Below are 23,821 nucleotides of genomic sequence, written 5' to 3' on the forward strand. Positions count from 1 at the left end.
TCTCCAACCAATGTGGGATCTCACAATCTACCCCATTGGGGGCCAGCATCCTTGCTGGCATAAGGCCCGGTGTCTGGCTCTAATACCATTTGTAACAGCCTAAGCTCACCGCTAGGCGATATTTTTCACTTTGGCCATTACGTATCGCCATTAGCCTCACGGTTTTAAAACGTTTTAAAACTCGTCCACTAGGAAGAAGTTTCTGTATCCTTATGAGAAATATTTCATTCCCCTTTCGTTCCCCTCTTCAACTGATGTGGGATCTCACAATTCACCCCCCCGGGGGCCAGCGTCCTCGCTGGCACAATGCCCGACGTTTGGCTCCAATACCATTTGTAACAGCCTAAGCCTACCGCTAGCAGATATTATTCACTTTGGCCATTACGTATCAACATTAGCCTCACAATTTTAAAACTCATCCACTAGGAACAAGTTTCTATATCCTTATGAGAAATATTTCATTCCCCTTTCGTTCCCCTCTCCAACTGATGTGGGATCTCACAATCTACTCTCCTTGGGGGCCAGCGTCCTCGCTTGCACACCGCCCGGTGTCTAGCTCTAATCTCATTTGTAACAACTTAAGTCCACCGCTAGCAGATATTGTTCACTTTGGCCATTACGTATCACCATTAGCCTCACGATTTTAAAACTCGTCCACTAGGAAGAAGTTTCTATATCCTTATGAGAAATATTTCATTCCCCTTTTGTTCCCCGGGATCTCACAATCCACCCTCCTTGGGGGCCAGCGTCCTCGCTGGCACACTACCCGATATTTGGCTCTAATACCATTTGTAACCGCCTAAGCCCACCGCTAGCAGATATTGTTCACTTTAGCCATTACGTATCGCCATTAGCTTCGCGGTTTTAAAACTCATCCACTAGGAAGAAGTTTCTATATCCTTGTGAGAAATATTTCATTCCCCTCTCCAACCGATATGGGATCTCTCAATAGGCTGAATTCTAAAGAACGTAAACCCTAACATTGAGACCTGAAGGCAAATTTAAATAGACTGGATTGACCCCAAGTAGAGACAAATCTTGGAAATAAGAAGCCAATTCTCTAGTTTTTATTCTATCCCCTGTCAAAGAGAACCATCTTATTCAACTAAATCAATCCATTTCAACCACAAGCAATGCAACAAAGCAGACAAGCTTCATTCAAAGATTATCATATCAAATATCAGCAAATTATGTTTCTCAATGTGCAATACTCGTGTATAATGTAAAAGCGGAATGTATTTTAAGATACTTGATGAAGAACACAATGGCGTCTTCTTGGTTCCCAGTCTCCATTTCGCTTCATTGACAAGATCTCTTAGCCCTCAGCCGACCGAAGCCACACGAACCATATTCTAAACAAATGAAAACAAGATAGGAAAGGTTAGAGAAGCCATTGACAAGTTTGAGATCCTTGAGAACAAGAAATCATCAGAACTTGTAAAGAAATCATAATTGAGAACAGCAAAATCTCATCAACCAGAAACATCCCAAAATGTGTATACATGGCACATCCGCTAATTTAGGGAATGTTCATGAGTTTATAATCAAAGAATACTCTCTCCATTGGTACGAGGCCTTTTAAGGAAGCCCAAAGCAAAGCCATGAGAACTTATGCTCAAAGTGGACAATATCATACCATTGTGGAGAGTCGTGTTCATCTAACATGGTATTAGAGTCATGCCCTAAGCTTAATCGTGCCAATAGATTGGTAAATCCTCAAATGTCGAACAAAGGACTCCAAAAGAAAAGGAGTCAACTCTCCTCGAATGCATAGTAAAAAATGACTAAGACTCCAAAGGAGTCAAGCCTCGATTAAGGGAGGCGTACTTTGTTCGAGGGGAGGTGTTGGATGATGAAAGTCCCACATCGGCTAATTTAGGAAATGTTCATGAGTTTATAATCCGGCCTCTTGGGGAAGCCCAAAGCAAAGCCATGAGAGCTTATGCTCAAAGTGGACAATATCATACCATTGTGAAGAGTCATGTTTATCTAACATATACGAGTCGTGTTTATCTAACATATGCAACTAACTGCAGTCCAAAAAAAATGTTAGCAAATGCATAAATTTGTTAAATAGCAGAAAATTTATGGATCAGAAGAAGCCTCCATCCCTCATAATAAGAAAAAGAGATGAGAATCTGTCATTCTCGAATCACTAAAACCAGAAAAAAAAAACAATAAAGATCAATGGAGCAAATATAGAGATGTAGCCTAAGAAGCAGTAAGATATTTGAAAGAAAATGGATAACATATCGAACAAAGAATTACACGTTCGAGATAACCGAGTAATCGCCATCTTCGCCATCTTATCATACAGAACCTGAATTATGAAAAACATGATCTCAAAATGTATCATGTGAAGAACATTTTAATAACTAAGAACTATATTTTTTGCTATTTGGATTGCCAGTATTTGATCTACGATTTCATGTTATCAATTCTTACATTATCTTCAAACAAGTTTGTATGACAAAAGTTTAAAGGGATGATTGATAGTTAACAATTACAATATACTACACCTCTTATTCAATTCAAAGAAATGCAAGCACCCCTGTTGCTAATTCAAACAAATTGCTTGAGTTTTTCTCTTCCCTGCAAAATCTGATTATGTTTCTATCATCAAATGCCATTTACTTGAACAAGTACAGAACAATCTAATGCTGAAACTCAAAATCAAGAGAAGAGAAAGGTACGCTTCATAGAAAAACCAGAAAATTTACTTACAATTTACCTATGGCAGCTTCCCAGATCGAAAAATAGAGAACTTAGAAGCTTCAGAATACCCATACGCAATTTGATTCTCCTTCAATAGGTCCTCGATCATCTTCTTCGCTGCATCTGGATCAGTGCTTTCGCACTCAATCTCATACAAAGTCCCAAACTCAAAGCTAGACTCGTCCAGTTCCAATTTCAATCCATTCCATTCAAACACGCCTCTCACATTTCCAAATCCTCCCAACCCTACAAATCCAGAAGGCCCGAATTCATCTTTAACCCTTCCCATAATTCTAGACTCCACTTCTTTCAATCTCTGCGGATTCTCCACACAGGCCCGCCCAACAGATGGCTCCAATTCCTCCTCGTCCTCTTCAACTCGACTTACGCCGTCGACCAAAACCGCTCTAGCTTTCAAAGAGATCACACAACGCGAATCGCCATCGTAGAATCGAATACGGAGAACCGATCGGCGAGCCGAAAGCTCACCAGACGAGCCGTCGAAGAAGAAATTCTCTTGGCGATGTGTTTTAACATGAAACGGCGAGAGAAGAGTTGAAATCTGACGATGAGAAACGGAATCCGGAAGACGAAGCTTCACTTCCACCTCCATTTCGATTATTTCAAGAGATACCAAGGCGCTGAGCTTTGGAAGTCGGATCTTTGTTGCGATTGAGGTTGTGCAGGAGGGAGGCGGCGGCGGAGGAGGTTGCGTCGGTGGTAGTGGACGCGGCAGCTGCTGCGGCGGCGGCGGCGCGCTTACGAGCTTGTTCGAGTTCTTCCTTGTCTTCGATTTTGACCTCGATCTTGCTGGGTTGTCTTCTCAGCATTTCGCTAGAGCTCAGTTCGCAGAGGAACCACAGAAATCTCAGGAAGATTAGGGAAGACGATGATGCTCTTTAATAGAAATTTCACTTCACAATTTCATTAATTTAATTTTTAATTTCAAACTAATTTTAGGTTAAATTAACCATTTTTTTAAGAAAATCTTAAATTATTTTCTTTATTTATTATTATTATAATAAATCCCTCATTTTTTAAAATAATTAATAGTCTTGAAAATCTTTTATTTTATATTTAAAAGTTCAAAAAAATTAAATTTTATGACTGAAAAATTAAAAAAAAAAATTAAAGATTATTAAGTCCATAGATTAAAAAAAATTATATATATTCAATTAAATTAAAAAAAATTGTGAAACATTTTTTTAAATTCAAAAGAATTAAAAATTAATAATTTATTCGACATTTTTAAAGTTTATAATAAAAAAAGAAACTCATTTTTTATCATTTTTAATTTCTAATCGACGCTCACGAGTAAAACTCTTGGTCTTGGTCGAGTCCTGTGGGGTTAGCCCTCATTGAACGCGACTTTACCTAAAGCACTTATCTTTCCACGACCAACCTCTCAACTGTTTGGACTTATTTTGGATTTGGGTTGGGTAGACTATATGTAACGACCCAGGCCCACCGCTAGTAGATATTGTCCTCTTTGAGCTTTCCCTCACGGCTTTAAAACGCGTCTCCTAAGAGAAAGTTTCCACACTCTTATAAATAGTGTGGTTTGTTCTCCTCTCCAACCAATGTAAGACATCACAATTCATCCCCCTTTGGGGCCAGTATCCTCTCTGGCACTCTTTCCTTCCTTCAATCGATGTGGGACCGCCCCCAAATCCACCCCCTTTGGGGCCAGCGTCTTTACTAGCACACCGTCTCATGTCTACCCCCCTTCGGGGAACAGCGAGAAGGCTGGCACATCGTCTGGTGTTTGGCTCTAATACCATTTGTAACGACCCAGGCCCACCGCTAGCAGATATTGTCCTCTTTGGGCTTTCCCTCAAGGCTTTAAAACGCGTCTTTAGGGTTAGACCGAAGATTTGAAGGTCACGTGTTCTATCCACATTCATCGCACTTGATTTCTAATAAATGATCGTTTTGCATGATTTTCATTCCCTTCCAAATAAATCACATTATTTTTCGTAACGACCCTGACCGCTATTTATATGATAAGTCGAGTCGTTACACTATATCTCTCAACCTATTCAATAACTCCACGCTCAATAGTTATTATAAATTTTAAATTGAAAAGATTAAATAATTACATACTAACGTTTAGGGTAAAAATGACTTCCATTCTAAATATAAATTAAACCGTCAAAACATTTAACCCAAGTATAACTCAACTAGTTAACTAACCGAAGTTCGGTTTTGACCTCGAATTTCTACTTAAAATAAAAAATAAAAAACTTTTCAAATTTTGTGAATTATATATATATATATGTGTGTGTATATATATATACATACATATATATACACACACATATATATACACACATACATACATATATATACACACATACACATATATATATACATATATATATATATATATATTATTTCACTAGCAGACAAAATGAAGAGCCCTAATCGGACCAAAGCCTAGGGTTTACCCCAACTGGACTTGAACCCAACTCTTCTCCCAAATCTCAGAAAACCCACTCGCCTTCTCTCTCTCTCTGAATCACTGCCAGGCCCATCTCTCTTTCACTCTCTCTGCGAGCTTCCTTCTCTCTCTCTCTTTCGTGCTGGTGCCTCTTTCTCTTCACTTTTGAGCTTATTTTTGCGGCAATGGAGTTGGGCGGCGTGGGCTTCGTCGACAGAACCATGTGGGTTCGCTCTGTTTTGGAAGCAATCGCGGTGGAGACTGTTTTCACCACTGCGAACTCCCTAGCTTGCCTTCTGGCGGCGGTAAACCCTCATTTTCATATTACTCATTGATGGGGTTTTAGTTTTTTTTATGGATTCTACTGATTTTAGTCATTGTTCTTACTTCTAGGATCTTAAGTTTCTCTGCCCTTTGGATTTTCTTGTGCTGTTCTTTACTTTATTGGTGTTTGTAGGTCAAGAGCTTTCGCTTTGTTACTTCTGGTTTTACTCTAACTCGTTTGTTTTCTTCTCCGGTTATGGTGTTTCCATTACTAACAACACGGTTTCTCTGTCATTGTTCTTTATTGGGTGCTGCTACATACGTGAAATTTTAGCTGAAAATGATGAACATTGACCTGTTTTGAAGCTAAGTGTTTGTATTAGTGATAAATGCGGATGGAGGGCATGTTTTTTTCTCACGTTTTGGTGACATTTTGGCCAAGAACAAGACATCTTTGTTAGGATATTGCCATTATATAGTTAAATTATACTCGCTATGTGAGATCCCACATCGGTGGTAAAGGGGAACGGAGCATTACTTAAAAGGGTGTGGAAACCTCTCTCTAGTATATGCGTTTTAAAACTGTGAGGCTGATAGCAATACATAACAGGTCAAAACGGGCAATATTTGCTAGCGGTGGGCTTGAGATGTTACAAATGGTATCAGAGCTAGACATCAGACGGTGTGCTAGTGTGGATGCTGGGCCCCCTAGGGGGTGGATTGTGAGATCCCACATCGGTCGGAGAGGGGAATGAAGCATTCCTTATAAGGGTGTTGGAACCTCTCCCTAGTAGACGCGTTTTAAAACTGTGAGGCTGGCGATCTTGTTCATTTCTAGTGCTTTTTGTTCCATGTTGATGGGTTGGCTACAGAAATGCCTTTGCTGCTGTGGAGATCGGTCAATTTTGTCTCTGAGCTTGCTTGATTGATATCTAATCTTGTTCATTTCAAATGCTTTTTGTTCATCAAGCTATAGCTATCCTTTGCACTTGGTGGTTCTTGCTGGAAGTTGATTTTCACTTCATTAGAATTTATTGTCTAATCAACTCCTGCTTTCTAATTTTTCTGGGTATTTTCCTTTTTGGCTCCTTGACTCGAGGAAGTTCAAATGCACTTGTTTTGTTACTCTCAAGCTCTTCCTGTCCCAACATCTCATTGAATCGATCGACTCATTACAGAACGGGACAGCGAATCTCACACGAATTCCATAATTTGGTGACTATTGATTTCAAGTTACTTACATTCTCATTTTGTCCTACAAGTTTGGTGACTGTACTTACATTCTAGCCTTTCTTCTCCTTTTAGAGCCTACCCGAAAGAGAATCCAGTGTTTCTTGGTTGTGAATATCTGAATAGGACAAACCGCCTCGTGTTTTGCTTCGGAACAAAACAATTAGAATTAGGCTCGTTGAACTGGAGAAGATGGGTGTGTATTAGCGTGTATTATCCATAGAGGGGATCTTTCAATGGAGAAGATCTGTCGATCTAAGATGAAGAGAAGGGTCTATCTATTTTATTTAGTTATTCAGTTAAACCAATGATTTGGCTTGACGAGTCATATTGTGTTAGACGTTTCAGTCGACCCATAACTGGAAGTGTTGTTTTTCAATCCTATGCTTTGCTTCGAATCTTCTTTGAAGTTTATTATTTGGTGTGGAATTTCTTGATCTTGTTTAGGACAATTCCGACAATAAGAAACAACTTGCTTGAGACTTTAATTCAGTTTGTTCTTCAGGCAGGAGCTCTGTTAAACGATGCCAATGCTCTACCAGGATGTGCTGCAATTGAGGAAATGTAATGAAATTTAATGTCATTTATGTGTTTTCACTTTAAATAAGTTTAGGTTGGTTCTGAGATTACTGGCCTTTTCTCCTCTTCTAGGTTCCCTTTTGCCGAACTTCACCGAAAGAAACGCCCCGACCAGGAAAACAAAGATGGCAGTGAAACTGAGGACGATGATGAAGATGACGACGACGATGACGCGAATGATCAGGATGACGATGACGATGATGAAGATTTCTCCGGAGGTGAAGAAGGAGATGACGGTGATCCCGAGGATGACCCTGAAGCAAATGGCGATGGAGGAGCTGGAGGTGATGATGACAATGGAGATGAAGACGACGACGACGACAATGGAGACGACGACGATGACGATGAGGAAGAGGAAGAAGATGAGGACGATGAAGATGACGAGGAGGAAACGCCTCAGCCACCCACCAAGAAGAGGAAGTGAGGATGTCCATTGGCCCTCCTCATTGTCGAGTTTCGAGTTTCGAGTTTCGGAGTAGTTAGGGGAGTTTAGCTAGTGTTAGCTTTTGGTTTAGGGGTAGAAACATTGTTGTTGTCCTTGTTGGTAATGAACTTCCCTTCTTATGTGTTGTGATGTTGTGGATCCATATTATATGTAACAATTTCTTTTGCTAAAATACTTGGTACCTTTATATTTTCGACCGGGACCGAGAACACAACAAATTTCGATTCAAGGTTAGAGGTGTAAACGGGTCGTCGATCATAGATTTAATCAAACCTTATCAAATTCTCCTTATCACTTGCAAGCTTCAAAATTAAAGACAACAAGCTAGTTGCCGGGTTTCATGAGTTCAAAACACGTGGTTCGGTATTAGTCCACAAAAGGGAAATTCGTCACGATTTCAAATGAAACTATCTATGAAACGTGTGCCTTAATCTAATGACCCAATGAGACTTGTACTCACAGAGGTTGACCTTTTTTAGTCAGTGAAATTAAATTTATAGATAAATTGTGAGGTGGAGGTAATCGACGACGGCGTAACTGCTCCTCTGGTGAGCGTCAAACCCGAGGAAGAGCTCCAGCCGGGGAAAGGCGGTAAGAAGCCATGGAAATCTCGCGCTCAGGAATAAGGAAAAGGCTGAGTAGACCCATGTGTCTCAATCCGAGGAGGACGAGCCAGCTCTCTTTAACATCGAGCAGCAGCGGGCGCACGCGCGGGAAAGATGAGTGATCAAAAGAAGGAGTCGACCGATGACGGGCCCCACGGAGGTGGAGGTAATCGACGACGGCGTAATTGCTCCTCTAGTGAGCCTCAAACCCGAGGAAAAGCTCCAACTGGGGAAAGGCTAATGTGTCTCAATCTGAGGAAGATGAGGCAGCTTTCTTCAACATCGAGTAGTGAGGTTTGACCACTCGTAAGGATCAAACTAAAACGGTTATATTAAAACAAAAACCCAATAATCTGAATTAAATTAAAATTTTAAAATCATAAAAACTAAATTAATTTTTTAAAAATTATATGGATAAAATTTGTAAAATAACAAAAAAAAAAAAAAAAAAAAAAAAAAAAACTTATTTGAAGAAATTAATTAATGCTAAATCTACACTTAAAAATTAAAAATACTGGAACAAAAATCGCAGGAGCCATTAATGATCGACTGACAAGTCCTTTTTTATTATTATTATTATTATTATTATTATTATTATTATTATTATTATTTGGTTGAGTTTGATAGAGTGGGGACACGTGAAATCATTTTTCCAACTAATATTATAACAATTTTTGTATTTATATAATTAAAAAATTTCTAATTTTAGAAAAATCCTCGATTTTTTATTTTTTATTTTTTTATATTTTAATCTCTAAACTTAAAATATTAAATTTTTTTATTTTAATTTCCTAATAATTTTTTATAAGACAAGGAATTAGGAGACAAAGCCGGCATGTAATAATAGACCACCTACAGATCATCTCGTGCCTGACCGTGAGTTAAGCTTCCCCGTAGCAACCGTCCATCCTTCTTCTTTCACTAAAGAAAATAATTCCTTTTATCGAGGATAGAAAGATAAGTAAGAATCGATGTTGAACATTTTTCGTGTAATTGTTCATACTCAGTTAGCTACTACATAGATATGCATGTCTACCTTTATTGAAGGCTCTCGGTACTGCAACTTGCAACCAACTGAAACACGAAATTTTCTTTTAATGATCTTAGTTGTTTTAAATTGAATAAGCATCGAAATCTAAGATAAAAATAAATAAATATCTCAAAAGGTAGAAAATATGAAAAGTCCGACATAAATGAAGAAAACAAGGTATGATATATTTTCCATTCCTTGATCATAAATGCCATCACAGATCTATTGCATAATAAATGATATAGTACATACATACTAAACATTTATTGAATAACGTACCGGGCTATTAAGTAAAAGATACATTAAAAAGGGATCTCACAAACATAAATAATGTAATGTTGTCGATTTTTGTAGACCAGGTTTAAAATAACCTTTTAACTGTCTAAGAACATTATAACACATAAAAGTTGTTCCAAACAAGGTCGTAATCTTGTTAAAATTGTTCTCGAGATTTGATATTGCAACGACCCAAACCTACTGTTAGCAGATATTATCTTTTTTGGGCTTTCCCTTTCGGGCTTCCCTCAAGGCTATAAAACATGTATGCTAGGGGAAGGTTTCCATACCCTTATAAAGGGTGTTCCGTTCTCCTCTCCAACCAATGTGGGATATCACAGATATTTTAGATACGACTCCTATGCCCTTATTGTATAAAGGGTTAAGTGTTCTTAAGACATCAACTTTTAGTTACAAACCATACACTGCAATGTATGATGATCGTGTTTTTTTAGTTCAACCACATAGGAGGAGAGATTTGAACCTCTAACCACTCGACCAAAGAAGCTACTCTTTGGTTGAGAGAGTAAGCTACTAAGTCATATACCCAGCTTGGTCGAGGGCTACGTTACTAAGCTGATGTACCATTGTAAGTGTTATTGAAGAATAATTATCCCCAACTTTTGGAGCACGGTCTAAGAATGGAGTAGCTTTAAAGAATTCTAAAAAATTTAGTGGATAAAATTAGGTCGGAGAAACATAGATGCCTAAATAACTACCCAAAGTTTGACCCGAGTTAGGTCACCCTCCCTATCTTTTGACCATATCATCAAAATAATTGGTCGAGTGGAAGATTGAGAAATTATATTTTGAATTTTTCTAACTCTTCTTTCTATAAAAACATTACAATAAAACCCTAGATTGAATGTGCCTATGATCCTCAACCGTTTAATCTCGAGTTTAGGGTTTAGGGTAATGAATTAAAAAAAACAATTTTACTTCTCCATAAACTAATATTTTAGGATCAAAAGGGTATCCCCAATGGATTTCTTAGTACAATATTTTAATGTTCTAAGTTCTTGAAACTCGATTATTCGATTAAAGAAACAATAATAATAATTAAAAAAAGGGCAAAAAGAACAAACTTTTTAATAAAAAAAATCTGGGTAGCTGTCCAACTTGATCTGTTTGGTCATGATTTATACAAAGATCACATGTTTGGTTACTTTATTCAATTATTATCCAAATTTTCTTCTTTTAAATTTTATTTTATGCACTCTAATATGACCTGTGATCAACTTTTTCTTTTTGGGTGGAGGTGCATGGCTCAACATATCTCCTCTAAGGTCACAATCTAACCTAAAAAACCCTAATCCAATTCTATAAAATATCTTTCGTTCTCGAGCCTAAGAATTTAAGCAAAAAGTACATTTTCTGCTCTCGAACGGGATAAGATGCCTTGTTTTTCGATAGAATTAGGGAATGGAGTCTAGCATGCATCTAGTTTGGTTAGGTACCAAGCTTCAGTGGACCATAAGTTCCGTTATCTTTAGGGCGAGGATCTTTATTTAGTTTGGCATACTTGTCTTAAGTGTTTTGGGACTTACCGAACCAACACAAAATTTCAAAACCGTGAGACCCATTTGACAACGTTCATTTCCGAACTAAATACAGAAATAGTTTGATATATATGCATAAAAAATGAATTAAATTCATCCATTAAAGATAAAGCTAACATTGGAATTAGTTCAAAATTTAGAAAGATGGAAACAAGAACAGTGAAAGAAGAGAAATTAGTTGAAATGGCAGAGCTCATAAAAGCACATAGAGTGAGATCGAAGCCAAAAAGAAACCAAAAGCTTGTCAAAATCACTACCAAATTCCCCCATTTTCTAAGCATTCTTCATAGTCTCTCCATCAAACAAGAACAAAAAAGAACAGAGCATTACCTTCCCTAGAAGAGGCACAAAAGCAAAAGAAAATCACAGATGGGTTTCATTTCTGCCATTTCTTTAATGCAGATCTGCCATCCATGTCGTTAAATGCTCCATTAATTTCTTCTTCATTTCTTAGTTCCCAAGTCTCTATAAGTTCTCTTCACTCTATATTCGTTTCTTCCTTCCCTCACACTCCCTCTTCTTCCCTTTATTAATGGGATTCTCCTCTGTCCTTTGAGCTTCATCCGCCATTTCAGCCAGCTTTTGGGGATGGGTTTTCGTGTTTGGCTCGTGGGGTTTTGTTTTTGGGTCTGTTTCTTGTTTTGTGGCTCTGTGAACTCCAAGGGTTTGGGTTTGGAAGAAGATGGGTTTGTGCGAGGGAGGGTTTTGATTGATGGGAAATCCGCCATTGGAGGTATCGATGAAGATTTCGTTTGTGCTACGCTTGATTGGTGGCCTCCTGAGAAATGCGATTATGGAACCTGCAGCTGGGGACGAGCTTCTCTGCTCAATCTGGTATCCTTTTCAAACACTTCTAATGATTCTCAAGCTCATTCATATCGATCTACGTCTGTTCTTATGAAAGGCTGATGTCTTTTTTGTGGTGGTACTCTCAAGTTTTGGCATCTGGGTGTTCATTATTTGTGTATTTATTGCTTATGAAAAGTGAAAGTTCTTTGATGTTCTTGCATTTCGTGTATCATTCTTATAAGGTCTTGACTATTTAATGTCTTCCTATGATCTATCTAGAGCTGTACTTAAAATATTTAAGTTCCTGTTGTTTGTCTTTCAATTGCAGGATCTGGGCAACAACGTTCTATTAAATGCAGTCAAAGGTTTGGATTTTTTTATGCCTAATAAGTCTAGATGGACTACAAAGATCTATGTTTATATAATCTATGTCGATTCGTACGTTTACGAGTTCGAAAAGTTAATATTTAACATTCTAATATAAAAGGTAGGTTTCACAAGTTTGATTCGAACACGGGTCAAGTCTTCTCGAACTAGAACTAATAGCTTTTCATGAATGGTGCAGAATTTAAACCCCTCAAGCTTAGATTGGGTGGTACTTTGCAAGATAAGATCATATATGAAACTGAAGATCACCAGCAGTCATGTGTTTATTTATCAAGAAACACCTCAGAATTATTTGGTTACAGTCAAGGTTGCTTACCAACTAAAAGATGGGATGAACTGAATGAGTTCTTCAATAAAGGAGGGTAATGAAAGTTTCATCCTATTTTGCTCTTATAATGTTGGATTTCACAAAGTTGAATGCTGAAGTTATTTGAGTCGATCCAGAGTGAAGGTTATCTTCGGATTAAACGCTCTCAATGGACGACAGATTGCGTCGGATGGGTCTGCTGTAGGAGCTTGGGATCACACGAATGCTGAATCGTTCATACGCTATACTGTTAAAAAGAACTACACAATTCATGGTTGGGAGCTTGGTAAGAACTGCTACTTGTTTTCTTGATGCTCGATATCATATCCTATTATGGTTGTACTAAACTGTAACGACCCAAGCCTACCGCTAGCAGATATTGTCCTCTTTGGGCTTTTCCTTTCGGGCTTCCCCTCAAGGTTTTTAAAACGAGTCTGCTAAGGGAAGGTTTCTACATCCTTATAAAAGGTGTTTCGTTCTCCTCCCCAACCAATGTGGGATTGTGGGATCTCACAATCCACCCCCATTCAAGGCCAAACGTCCTCGTTGACACTCGTTCCTTTCTCCAATCGGGACCCACCAGATCCACCCCCTTTCGAGGCCCAACGTCCTTATTGCACACCACCTCATGTCTATTACCCCCCTTCAGGGGATAGCCTCCTCGTTGGCAAATCGCCCGGTGTTTGGCTCTGCTACCATTTGTAACGACCCAAGCTCAATGCTAGCAGATATTGTCCTCTTTGGGCTTTCCCTTTCGGGCTTCCCCATAAGGTTTTTAAAACACGTTTGTTAGGGGAAAGTTTCCACACCCTTATAAAGGGTGTTTCGTTTTCCTCTCCGACCAATGTGGGATTGTGGGATCTCACATAAACAGAAATAGAGAATTGGATTCTTGGATTCTTGGATTCTTGTTAGTTCATCTCATATAACTCAAGGATTCATATGTTCTAATTTATGATTGATTATCCATTTCCTTATCCTCAGGGAATGAATTGAGTGGGAATGGAGTTGGAACAAGAGTTACCGCAGAGCAGTATGCGTCTGATACAATTGCTCTTCAGAACATGGTCCAAAGTATCTACAAGGATATTGAATATAAGCCGTTAATCATATCTCCTGGAGGATTCTTTGATGAAAATTGGTTCAAGGAATTCATTGACAAAACAACCCAATCACTAGATGTTGTCACACACCATATATACAATCTAGGACCAGGTATCATCCATTAGCCAAATAAGAGTTTTATGAAGTTTCATGTCCGAAGTGCGTTCACACCGAACCTATTTCTTGTCAACAGGAGTTGATGAGCATCTCGTTGAAAGGATTCTTGACCCATCCTATCTCGACGGTATGGCCGATACATTCTACAAGCTCCATGAGATCCTAAGAAACTCGCCTACTTCAGCTAAAGCATGGGTTGGGGAAGCTGGAGGGGCTTACAACAGTGGCCATAATCTGGTCACAAATGCATTTGTCTTTAGTTTCTGGTAATCTAGATTCTGGAAAAAAACATCCATGTGTGGTTTTTTTAAGACCTTTTCATTCTAAATAGCTCTTTTATGTGTGTACTTTTTCAGGTACTTGGACCAGCTGGGTATGTCGGCCGCCTTCGATACGAAAACGTACTGCAGACAAACCTTGATCGGTGGAAACTATGGTTTACTGAACACGACCACCTTCGAACCAAATCCAGACTATTACAGGTGAGTACTATTGGAATTTCTCTACTGAGTTGCTTCAACCAGAAGCAAGATTTCCGACCTTAAACGCTTCATTTCTTCCCGGTTGCTATTAGACAACTATCCTAACGATTAGCTTTGCCTGTTTCTTTCCCTTTCTTCATTTCAGTGCACTCCTATGGCATCGCTTGATGGGAAGAAATGTTCTGTCCACAAGCTTTAACGGGACGAAGAAAATACGAGCGTATGCACATTGTTCTAAGCAGTCTGTAAGTAGAAATCCATATAACCAAATGCAAAAACAAGAAAACGAGTAAATGACACGAGTTTCTCGACTCTGATTCAACTTTTCAATCTTACAGAAAGGATTCACGTTATTACTGCTCAACCTAGACAGTAATACCACAGTTCATGCTGCAATTTCATACAACAGAACGAGAACGAGACGGTTGCACCATAAACATAGATCCTATAACCATAAACCGAAGGTCATTCGAATACCTCGACCTCATGGTATTGAAGGCAAAGCATTCAGAGAGGAATATCATCTAACAGCTAAGGATGGGAACCTGCATAGTCAAACTATGCTGCTAAATGGAAAGATTTTGTCTGTAAATTCATCAGGGAACGTACCTTCATTGGAACCTCAGTATGTAAATTCATCTGAACCAATAATGGTGGCTCCCTTTTCAATTGTATTCATTCACATGCCAAATATTGTTCTCCCTGCTTGCAGATAGAATAGAAGGCGATGTATGGAACTGAAAATCAGTTCCAGATTGGTGATTTTCTAATAAGAGAAAACAATTGTCATATTTGGTTAACTTTTTCTAGGTGAACAAATACATTTACTAATGGAAAATCATTCTGTTGGTAGCATGATAAGCAGAAGATACAAACAGGTCAGTTTTGGGGCGGGGAATAATCCACCTTTTGCAAGATTATTCCGGTCTTGACAAAGAGTAATTTTCAGTGAAAGCGCTTCTTTTGCCATTCTTACGAATCCCTAGTTTCCACTAGTAAATCAAGGTGGACAAGACTCTCCGGAGAAGAAAAGACTGATGGTCAGAAGAAAGAGCGAAGACCTCCGAATATTCGGGTCTTGGGCTAGTTCAAATTCTTTTATGGAATTCCATCTTTCGTTTGACGGGATGTTTGGGGTTGCTGAATTATTTTCATTCTCATCGAAACCGAAATTATGCAAGAACCACTTTTTCTATTGTGATGTTTTTGGCAGGAGGAGATGCAGTCAATGAGATGTACACATTACAAAGGGGAAATTTTGATGATGTGCTTAAGAAGCCCACGAATACGAAAGGAATATAAAACGTGGTATAGAACAAAAAGGTTGCCAACTTAAAACTCCATGAGTTGAATCAAGAAGAAAGCCAGTGAAAGCAACTCATACAATCCCGAGTATTGCTTCGATGGTGTTCGTAATGCCCTGAAGATAATTTTGAAGGTGAGACGTACTAAGATTGACCTCATGAACTACTAAGGTTAATACGAATTGAGATATTATAGAGCTTACTTACGAGAAGGACAGTATCTTGATGAGTACAGTAAAGTCTCTTGGTACCTTATGGAAAATGGGAATTTCAATCCAAATACTTCGAAAAAGAATCCGAGAACTAACGTGTCGACGTGAGACTGTCACCAGATAACACAAAACTAGAGAGGGCCAAGTCACTGGTTAATATTCCTACAGGGAGGCAATCCTAAATCAAAAGAGAACAAGTCATGCAAACTGCAGGGGACACAAAGGCAAGTGTTGGGGAAATCTTTCTTACCTACATGGAGGAAAACAGAAGAGGATCACACAAATTATGAATAGAATGTTTCTTGAAAAGAAACTGTTGGGGTGTCATCTTTCCACACTGTCGTCGACCCCATTGGAAATCAAGTTATAGGTCAACTGCGATGCAATGCTCGTCACTCAAAAAATTCATTCAAATAGAGGAATGCTTGTAGAATGAAGCTCCGATCTCGCCATCAGTTCGACTAAGAGTTCCTAACCGAGAGTGATGATCATTTTCCTCGTTCGAGAAGTTCTAAAGATGACAATCATTAGATTGTTCTTTTGGTTTGATAAAGGCCTTCTTGAAAAGAGAGTGCTCGACCAGAACAACGGCCAACAAGGATAGTTCCTGGTTCAGGCGCATCAAACTCAAACTCTTTCCCTCACAGCCACCAACTTTCCCAAAATCAGGGGAGATCCCCTGCAGCAAGAATCCTACCAAGAATCCTACCAAGACCTTCCAGATACAGAGCGCCATGATTCAAGCCTGGGGTGGGAGGATAGAATCCTAAATTTGAATGGTTTCTAGTTGTAAGAAAGAGGATAAATTATCAACAGCTGCTATGAACCACGATGAAACCATAGCCAAAATTTAAAAAGTGAAAAACAAAGAATAAAATCATTATCAAAAAGTTAAGGAAACAAGTCATCTCGAACAAACGCTTCAAAGTTTCTATCACAAAATCTATTTATAGGAAACCTATGAAGAAGCCCTGCTGCAAAATGGGTGATAGTTATTAATATTCAGCCAATGAATTCAATGATCAAGTAAAACACCAGAAAACAATGGGTTCACTAAAGAAACAATAAACCAGCTGACAATGATAGTTAAATACTGACCTCCCTCCAAAGATCTTGGCAAGCCACCGACCAGGCAACTGGGACAAAGCAAAGAATTCCACCCAAGCAGGCGCGACATTGGAAATCTAGCAACCAATGATCTAACAACACAAGAAGCCCAAAAATACACACAAAAACATCTCAAAACAGAACAAATCATAACGAAAGTCAAAACCGATCAACATTTCATTCGATCAAATCCAGAACTCACAAAAAAAACAGAGGAACAAACCTTATACATGTTGCAAATAATGAAGGCAAGCGTCGGGGTTCCAATCAATTTATATCCATCAGGAACATTCTTCCACGGCGGCCAATTCGAATCAAACCCCACTTCATCCACTCCATTTCCATAGCTCGAATCGTTTTCAGATCTCTTAATAGACCCAATTCGCCCCGATTCATCGACACGGAGACCGAAAAGAACAGGGGAAATCTCTTCGTTGACCTTGACATTTTCTTTCTCCTTGGTGCCACAGTGAAATCAGATGCTTAATCGAAGGAGATGGGAATGAGAAATCAAGCGAATGACGGAGAAAGGGGTTATTATGGGGTCGAATTGAGAATTCCGCCATTGAGGTTTCGAGTTTTGGGGTGAAGTGATGTTATTATGGGGTCTATTGTTTTAGCGGGAAGAGCGAGAAGGAAAGACGTGGGTTGAAGGAGCGGCGATGGTTGGTGGTGGTGGGAGGGAGCTGACCGGGCCACATAAGTCTGCCATTTGTCCCAATTATGCTCATGTTGCTAGTAGCCACAATCCATCAAGCCAAGAACATACATTCATAATTCGCCGACGCTTTAACCATTCGATCATGGATGCTTATCGAAGATGGTTGAACATATGAAACTCATTAAAATTGCTTTCGATCAATTTCGTTGGCAATTAGACTCTTATTTACTTGGATTATATACTAACCATGTTAATATTGTCTTATTACTTGCTAGCATATAACATCTACTTTTTCAAAAATAATTACCAAAACACTACATAAAATTGTCTAACCACATTATTTTAAAAAAATTTCAAAAACAGGACAAGGTCCGTGATGGGTCATTTGTCTAATCACGTAATCCAAGTTTGAGTTGACTATCTTACTCAAGGACGGTCGACTCAAATTAAGGATAGGGATTAATATTAAATTTAGTAAAAATACATGAACGGAAAATGTATCGTATCATTGATGCGGAGGAGAAATTTTGCAACTTGATGGCTTTGATTAGAAGTGAAGCATAGATAAGACCTGTAGAAGTCAATAGCAGGACAATAGACGTTAACCGATCAAGTTTATTTGATACAACTATTGAATACCCCACATTCAAGTGATACCTACCCACAAAATGATTGAGAACTAGGACAGGGTCGAATGACTTGAACTCAATACATCCCTGAAAAACTCTACAATAATTTGTTTAACCAATTGTAAGTTGACCGTGTTACAAGAGGCAGGAGACAACCAAAGAAGGTTAATCAGACTCGGTCAGGACCCTTGACCAGGTTCAACTAGGTTCTTCCATGCGAGAATTCCCTTTCTCCTCGAATGTTGGTTGACTGCATTACAAGAGACGGGAACTAGCAAAAGAAGGTAAGTCGAACTCGGTTAGGACCCTTGATCTGGTTCAACTAGATTCCTCCATGCAAGAATTGTATGTGCCCCCTTTCTCCTCGATCCGCATACACAAAACAGAGGATTTCTATCGTCTTGATAACCATAAAGAAGAAAGAACCCAAGTTCTTCCAACTCAAATCCAGAAGATATTCTTACCTCCATGTCTAATCCAGAATGAATTCCTACTATGACTTCTAACTCATCCTGTTCCATCTCCTAGTGTTAATAAAAGCTCCTTACCTAGATTGCACCTAAATTACTCACCATTCTCCCTGCAGCAGTTTTATATCAGTTCATATCAGTCATCGAATTTAGGAAGAGTTTGCTTACAACCAACCGTGCTGTCGACATGGCTGATTCGGTCGGCGTCTAGACGACCTTGGCTAAAACAAATGTACATCACCAGCAAACCTAAAACAAGCGAAGAAATGTAGCGGCTGAACGATACACCGAACTCCTGAAAAAACACCCAAATACAACAGACATAACTAGATTTTCTATGGTTGTGGAAAATGAGTGCATGATATAAAGCTAATATCAGAGAGAATTAAGCATACTGCATTTCTAAGATGGCATTGCATTCAATTAATTCAATTAATGTGATGTCCCACGTTGGTTGGAGAGGGGAACAAACCACCATTTATAAGGGTGTGGAAACCTTCCCCTAATAGATGCGTTTTAAAGCCCAAAGAGAACAATATCTGCTAGCGGTGGAACTGGGTCGTTACAAATGGTATCAGAGCCAGACACCGGACGATGTGCCAGCTTTCTCGCTGTTCCCTGAAGGAGGGTAGACACGAGGCGGTGTGCCAGGAAGGACGCTGGCCCCAAAGGGGGTGGATTTGGGGGCGGTCCCACATTGATTGGAGGGAGGAAAGAGTGCCAGCGAGGACGCTGGGCCCCGAAGGGAGGTGGATTGTAATGTCCCACATTGGTTGGAGAGGAGAACAAACCACCATTTATAAGGGTGTGGAAACCTTCCCCTAGCATACACGTTTTAAAGCCTTGAGGGAAAGCCCAAAGAGGACAATAACTGCCGGTTCAAAAGGGAAAATCCAAAGAGGAAAATATCTGCTAGTGGTGGATCTGGGTCGTTACAATTAAAGATAGTCAAATAGCAAGAGAAGGACGGTATTTTATCCAGATAGATGATGTTCACCCACTAACCCGCCCGCTTATGAACACTACTTCTACCTATTTTAAAAAAAAACCGAGCGAAATTTTGAAAACATAAAATAGTTTCTATTGAGAGTTCTCTAAGTGAAAACTTTAAGAACAATGAAAACAAGCACAGATAATCAATGCAGCTCTCTGACTAAATAATGAAGTAAATTTAAGCATTACTTACAAAGTAAGAAGTGAAAGCGAAGGTCGATTCTTAACGAAGATCACGAGAATCAGAGAAGCTTAGAGCAGCAGTGCCGATCTGATATGGCATTATCTTTAATTCTTCCTGTGCATCTATGATGCCATCTGTATTCTCAAAAAGTTGCTTCCGAAGAACGTCGTGCAAACGACCAAAGAGTTGCTTCTTCAATGCTTCGAAAGCCAAGTCCAACCGCTCGAGTTGCTCCATGGAATTTGCATTGTACATAAACAGACCATAGTAAAGATCAAAGCTATCTCCAGAAGTGTTTGACACCAAGTCCAACAAGGTATTATAACCTTTGGTGTTAATTGGTGTAGAGCTCAAACTCAACTTTTCTAAAACTCTCCCCATTGTATGGGTAATGAACTGTGAGCCTGCTGCATGCCGATCGTGATCGTAGCAAGACATTTCCACCATTCGACACCCTTCACTCGAAAATATATCAAGAAAGCAGTTGCAACGGAACGCTCTCGATTCCTCATTTCCTACTCGAACCTTATCGTAAACAAAGGAAAGATCGTTCCACCCGTTCTTACCACTCTCTGGCCCGAACATAGGATGTGTGCAGAGGATGTCGAAGTCTGGGGGTAAAATTTGAAGAAACAAATTTCTTGGAAATTCTTTCACGGAAAGTACGTCAACAAACAAAGTGTTTCGTTTCAATCTCCGAAAAGGTAATGATCTGAGAACTTTCTCTGTTGAAAGAATGGAAGTGCATAGAAGAACTACTTCTGGGTGTTCTTCACATAGATCATCCATATCAGAAAAGTAAGAGATGCCCATCTCTTCTGCTACGTCTGAGTAGTCCGACCTCGAGTAGGCTAACACAGTGTGACCCTGTTTTACTATCGTCTTGGCAAGAAATTGACCGAAGTTACCAAATCCAACAACAGCAATCTTGAGCTTTGAATTTTCCTCAAGTTTTGTGGCTTTGATGTCATAAGTTGAAGAAAGGTCCTGAAACCTGAAGAAATATAGAGAGAGGGTTTATTCTTCTGAAGCTTCACTTAGAAGGAACAGCACAAAATTTTCTCTATGCCTAACCCTTTATGAACAAATCACAATTCAAACCAATCAGGATATAAACATCACATAATATTCAGAAAATTAACGAGGATCGAAACGATTAGCGTCTTCAACATCTTTGTAAGAAAATGATTTCTAACTCTCCCTACCAAACCAACCCACCATTGATCCAAACACAAAAAGAAGATGACCCAAAAGTTTAATGTGAATATTGTGTTAGGAATCACGGATCTTCACAATGGTATTATGATATTGTCCACTTTGAGCACAAGCTCTCATGACTTTGCTTTGGACTTCCCCAAAATGCCTCGTACCAATGAAGATGTATTCCTTACTTACAAACCCATGATCGAGAATTAGCCAATGTGGGACTCCCTCCCAACAATTTTTAACAATCCTCCCCTCGAACAAAGTACACCATAGACCCTCCCCCTGAGATCTATTTAGCCCTCGAACAGCCTCCGCTTAATCGAGGCTCCACTCTTTTCTCTGGAGCCCTTAAACAAAGTACACCCTTTGTTCGACACATGAGTCACATCTAACTACACCTTCGAGGCTAGCAAGTTCTTTGTTCGACACTTGAGGATTCTATTGACATGGCTAAGTTAAGGGCATGACTTTGATACTATGTTAGGAATCACAGATCTCCACAATGGTATGATATTGTCCACTTTGAGCATAAGCTCTCATGGCTTTGCTTTGGGCTTCTCCAAAAGACCTCATACCAATGAAGATGTATTCCTTACTTATAAACTCATGATCGAACTCCCTCCCAACAATCACATCACAGCAAATAAAACACAACATACAACACCATTGAGATGTTTAAACCAAAGAACAAAAGCATAATCTAAGCATCATTGAAAGGAAAGGCTATGGGACCTTGCCTGGTAGCTTCCAGATAAGTTGTCAGTGCAAGAGAAGCCCCATTTTGAGGAGAATTTTCAGGCAAGGTTTGCAAATTTTCACCATTTTCAAACAATTGCTTCCTCACCATATCATGCAATCGCCCAAAAAGCTGTTGTTTCAAAGCTCCAAAAGCCAAATCCAATCTCTCGATCATCTCCATCGCGTTCTTATTATACATAAACAAACCATAATACAAATCGAAACTATCTGCAGCAGTGTTCTTCACCAAATCCAACAAAGTTTCATACCCTTTAGTATTAATCGGTGTAGATTCCAACATCAACATATTCAAAACTCTCCCGACCGTATGAGTAATGAATTGCGATTCAGCTGCATATCTATCATGATCCACACAGCTCATTTCCACCATTCTGCAACCCTCTCTCTCAAAAATACTCAAGAATTTCTCACAGCGTGAAACCCTAGATTCATCCGACCCAATTCGAACCTTCTCGTAAACGAAGAACAGCTCATTCCACCCTTTCGCACCGCTTTCAGGGCCAAACATTGGGTGAGAACAAATTACGTCAAAATCCGGAGGCAATAACTCCAGCATTAAGCTTTTCGGGAACTCCTTCACCGAAAGCACATCTACTACCAAGGTATTCCTCTTCAATCTCTGCAATGGCAACGATCGGAGAACACTCTCAGTTGAAATTACCGACGTACAGAGCAAAATCACCTCCGGGTGTTCTTCAGCAAGGTCATCCGGGTCGGAAAAAAACGAAACCCCGAGCTTACGAGCCGCATCAGAGTGGTCAACTCGGGAATGAGACAAGACGGTATGGCCTTGGCGGACGATTGTTTTAGCGAGAAATTGACCGAAGTTACCAAACCCAACGATGGCGATTTTGAGCTTGTCGGAGTTGTGAAAACGGGATGCCATTCTGGATTCGTAGTCGTAAGGTTGCGCAGCATCAATGGCGCGAATTCGAAGAAGGGGTTTGGGAAAGAACTGAAAACAGGGGAGAATCGGAAGGGGCTTGGGATTATAGAGACGGTGGTGAGAGAACGAAGGTAAAGAAGGTACGGCCGGAGAGAGGTGGCGGAGAGAAGACGGCAACAGCATAGGTGGCGAAATTGCTCCGGTCCGCCGCCGTAACGGAGTGGATTAAGAGGAATGAAAAGTGCAGGGCCACGAACGGGATTTACAGGATCTCAAGAATGCGTGCCGTCCCGAAGATTCAGGTTCCTTGTGTGGCTCGTTTTCTTCTTTTTGGCATTTCTTTAATGGCTCACGTTGTTTCTCAAGTTTCCTGTCCATTTTCAAAATTGGCTAAAAAGTTACATTTATCAAATTCTAACTCTATACGCTCCACTAAGAACCGTCTCAAATTCTAACTCTCGAAGATGGTAGAACCGTCTCAAATTCTAACTCTCAAAGATGGTAAAACCGTCTCAAATTCTAACTCTCGAAGATGGTAGCGACTTTAGGAATGGTAAAACCGTCTCAAATTCTAACTCTCGAAGATGGTAGCGACTTTAGGATGTCACGATCATGCTTGTTTAGGACTTGCGATTAACATAAAATGTCTCAAAATGTACTATTAGAGAGGTCAAGTACGAAGTGTGGTGTCACGATCATGCTTGTTTAGGACTTGTAGCTGACATAAAATGCCTCAAAGTGTAATAGGGAGATCAAGTACGAAGTGTGTGGTATCATGCTTGTTTATAGCTTATAGCCGACATGAAATGTCTCAAAATGTACTATAGGGAGGCTAAGTACGAATTGTGTGGTGTCACGATCATAATTGTTTAGGGCTTCTAGTCAACATAAAATGCCTCAAAATGTACTATAAGAAAACAACGAAGTGTGTGGTATCACCATCATGCTTGTTTAGGGCTTATGACCGACATGAAATACCTCAAAATGTACTATAAGGAAACCAAGTAGTCATAAAACCTCTTCGACCCACTATTGTAAACTCTCTTGTCTACATATTTTCGATGCAATTGACATTTACAAT

The 23,821-nt window shown here is 39.5% G+C and overlaps 4 protein-coding genes and 1 long non-coding RNA gene across 8 annotated transcripts; 2 read left to right on the forward strand and 3 right to left on the reverse strand.

Moving 5' to 3' along the window:
- Window positions 1-1,134: 1,134 nt before the first annotated feature.
- Window positions 1,135-3,600, reverse strand: LOC111799230 (adenylate cyclase). Of its 4 annotated transcripts, none has more exons than XR_015421603.1 (3): window positions 2,732-3,600; window positions 2,520-2,601; window positions 1,135-1,352 (listed from the first exon to the last, which is right to left on the reverse strand). XR_015421603.1 is itself a non-coding variant. In XM_023682690.2 (2 exons), exon 1 carries the CDS (start codon window positions 3,326-3,328, stop codon window positions 2,732-2,734), a length of 597 nt encoding a protein of 198 aa, XP_023538458.2. In that variant the 5' UTR covers window positions 3,329-3,600; the 3' UTR covers window positions 1,135-1,352. The 4 variants fall into 4 exon arrangements, 2 of the variants coding, with proteins under 2 accessions (XP_023538458.2, XP_023538457.2); XR_015421602.1 differs by having other exon boundaries at window positions 2,725-3,600; XM_023682690.2 differs by lacking the exon at window positions 2,520-2,601.
- Window positions 3,601-5,153: 1,553 nt separating this feature from the next.
- LOC111786768 (uncharacterized) lies at window positions 5,154-7,866 on the forward strand. Its single transcript, XM_087125507.1, has 3 exons — window positions 5,154-5,460; window positions 7,155-7,213; window positions 7,301-7,866. The coding sequence occupies exons 1-3, from the start codon at window positions 5,341-5,343 to the stop codon at window positions 7,650-7,652; spliced, it is 531 nt and encodes a 176-aa protein (XP_086981633.1). The 5' UTR covers window positions 5,154-5,340; the 3' UTR covers window positions 7,653-7,866.
- A 1,150-nt stretch (window positions 7,867-9,016) lies between these two features.
- On the reverse strand, window positions 9,017-17,684 carry LOC111798527 (uncharacterized). The gene is made up of 4 exons (XR_002815713.2): window positions 17,176-17,684; window positions 16,944-17,044; window positions 9,315-9,352; window positions 9,017-9,215 (listed from the first exon to the last, which is right to left on the reverse strand). It is a non-coding gene; the product is annotated as an uncharacterized LOC111798527 (long non-coding RNA).
- Window positions 11,384-15,129, forward strand: LOC111798526 (heparanase-like protein 3). The gene is made up of 9 exons (XM_023681742.2): window positions 11,384-11,977; window positions 12,261-12,297; window positions 12,498-12,681; window positions 12,764-12,912; window positions 13,611-13,841; window positions 13,924-14,113; window positions 14,204-14,329; window positions 14,475-14,574; window positions 14,668-15,129. The coding sequence occupies exons 1-9, from the start codon at window positions 11,732-11,734 to the stop codon at window positions 15,043-15,045; spliced, it is 1,641 nt and encodes a 546-aa protein (XP_023537510.2). The 5' UTR covers window positions 11,384-11,731; the 3' UTR covers window positions 15,046-15,129.
- Window positions 17,685-18,208: 524 nt separating the features above from the next.
- LOC111798049 (arogenate dehydrogenase 1, chloroplastic) lies at window positions 18,209-23,125 on the reverse strand. The gene is made up of 3 exons (XM_023681001.2): window positions 21,833-23,125; window positions 19,899-20,883; window positions 18,209-19,007 (listed from the first exon to the last, which is right to left on the reverse strand). The coding sequence occupies exons 1-2, from the start codon at window positions 22,921-22,923 to the stop codon at window positions 19,929-19,931; spliced, it is 2,046 nt and encodes a 681-aa protein (XP_023536769.1). The 5' UTR covers window positions 22,924-23,125; the 3' UTR covers window positions 18,209-19,007; window positions 19,899-19,928.
- Window positions 23,126-23,821: the final 696 nt, after the last annotated feature.

Source organism: Cucurbita pepo, chromosome 7 (genome assembly GCF_057944985.1).
Source record: "Cucurbita pepo subsp. pepo isolate OVF chromosome 7, ASM5794498v1, whole genome shotgun sequence".
Lineage (NCBI taxonomy): Eukaryota > Viridiplantae > Streptophyta > Magnoliopsida > Cucurbitales > Cucurbitaceae > Cucurbita > Cucurbita pepo.

Coding starts and splice junctions, on each gene's coding strand:
- LOC111798526 (XM_023681742.2), top strand. CDS start 11,732: ATGGGTTTTCGTGTTTGGCTCGTGGGGTTTTGTTTTTGGGTCTGTTTC. Junction 14,330..14,474: donor CCAAATCCAGACTATTACAG/GTGAGTACTATT, acceptor TCTTCATTTCAG/TGCACTCCTATGGCATCGCT. Junction 14,575..14,667: donor CACATTGTTCTAAGCAGTCT/GTAAGTAGAAAT, acceptor TCAATCTTACAG/AAAGGATTCACGTTATTACT.
- LOC111799230 (XM_023682690.2), bottom strand. CDS start 3,328: ATGGAGGTGGAAGTGAAGCTTCGTCTTCCGGATTCCGTTTCTCATCGT.
- LOC111798049 (XM_023681001.2), bottom strand. CDS start 22,923: ATGCTGTTGCCGTCTTCTCTCCGCCACCTCTCTCCGGCCGTACCTTCT. Junction 20,884..21,832: donor ACTTATCTGGAAGCTACCAG/GCAAGGTCCCAT, acceptor ATATTTCTTCAG/GTTTCAGGACCTTTCTTCAA.
- LOC111786768 (XM_087125507.1), top strand. CDS start 5,341: ATGGAGTTGGGCGGCGTGGGCTTCGTCGACAGAACCATGTGGGTTCGC. Junction 5,461..7,154: donor TAGCTTGCCTTCTGGCGGCG/GTAAACCCTCAT, acceptor TTTGTTCTTCAG/GCAGGAGCTCTGTTAAACGA. Junction 7,214..7,300: donor TGTGCTGCAATTGAGGAAAT/GTAATGAAATTT, acceptor CTCCTCTTCTAG/GTTCCCTTTTGCCGAACTTC.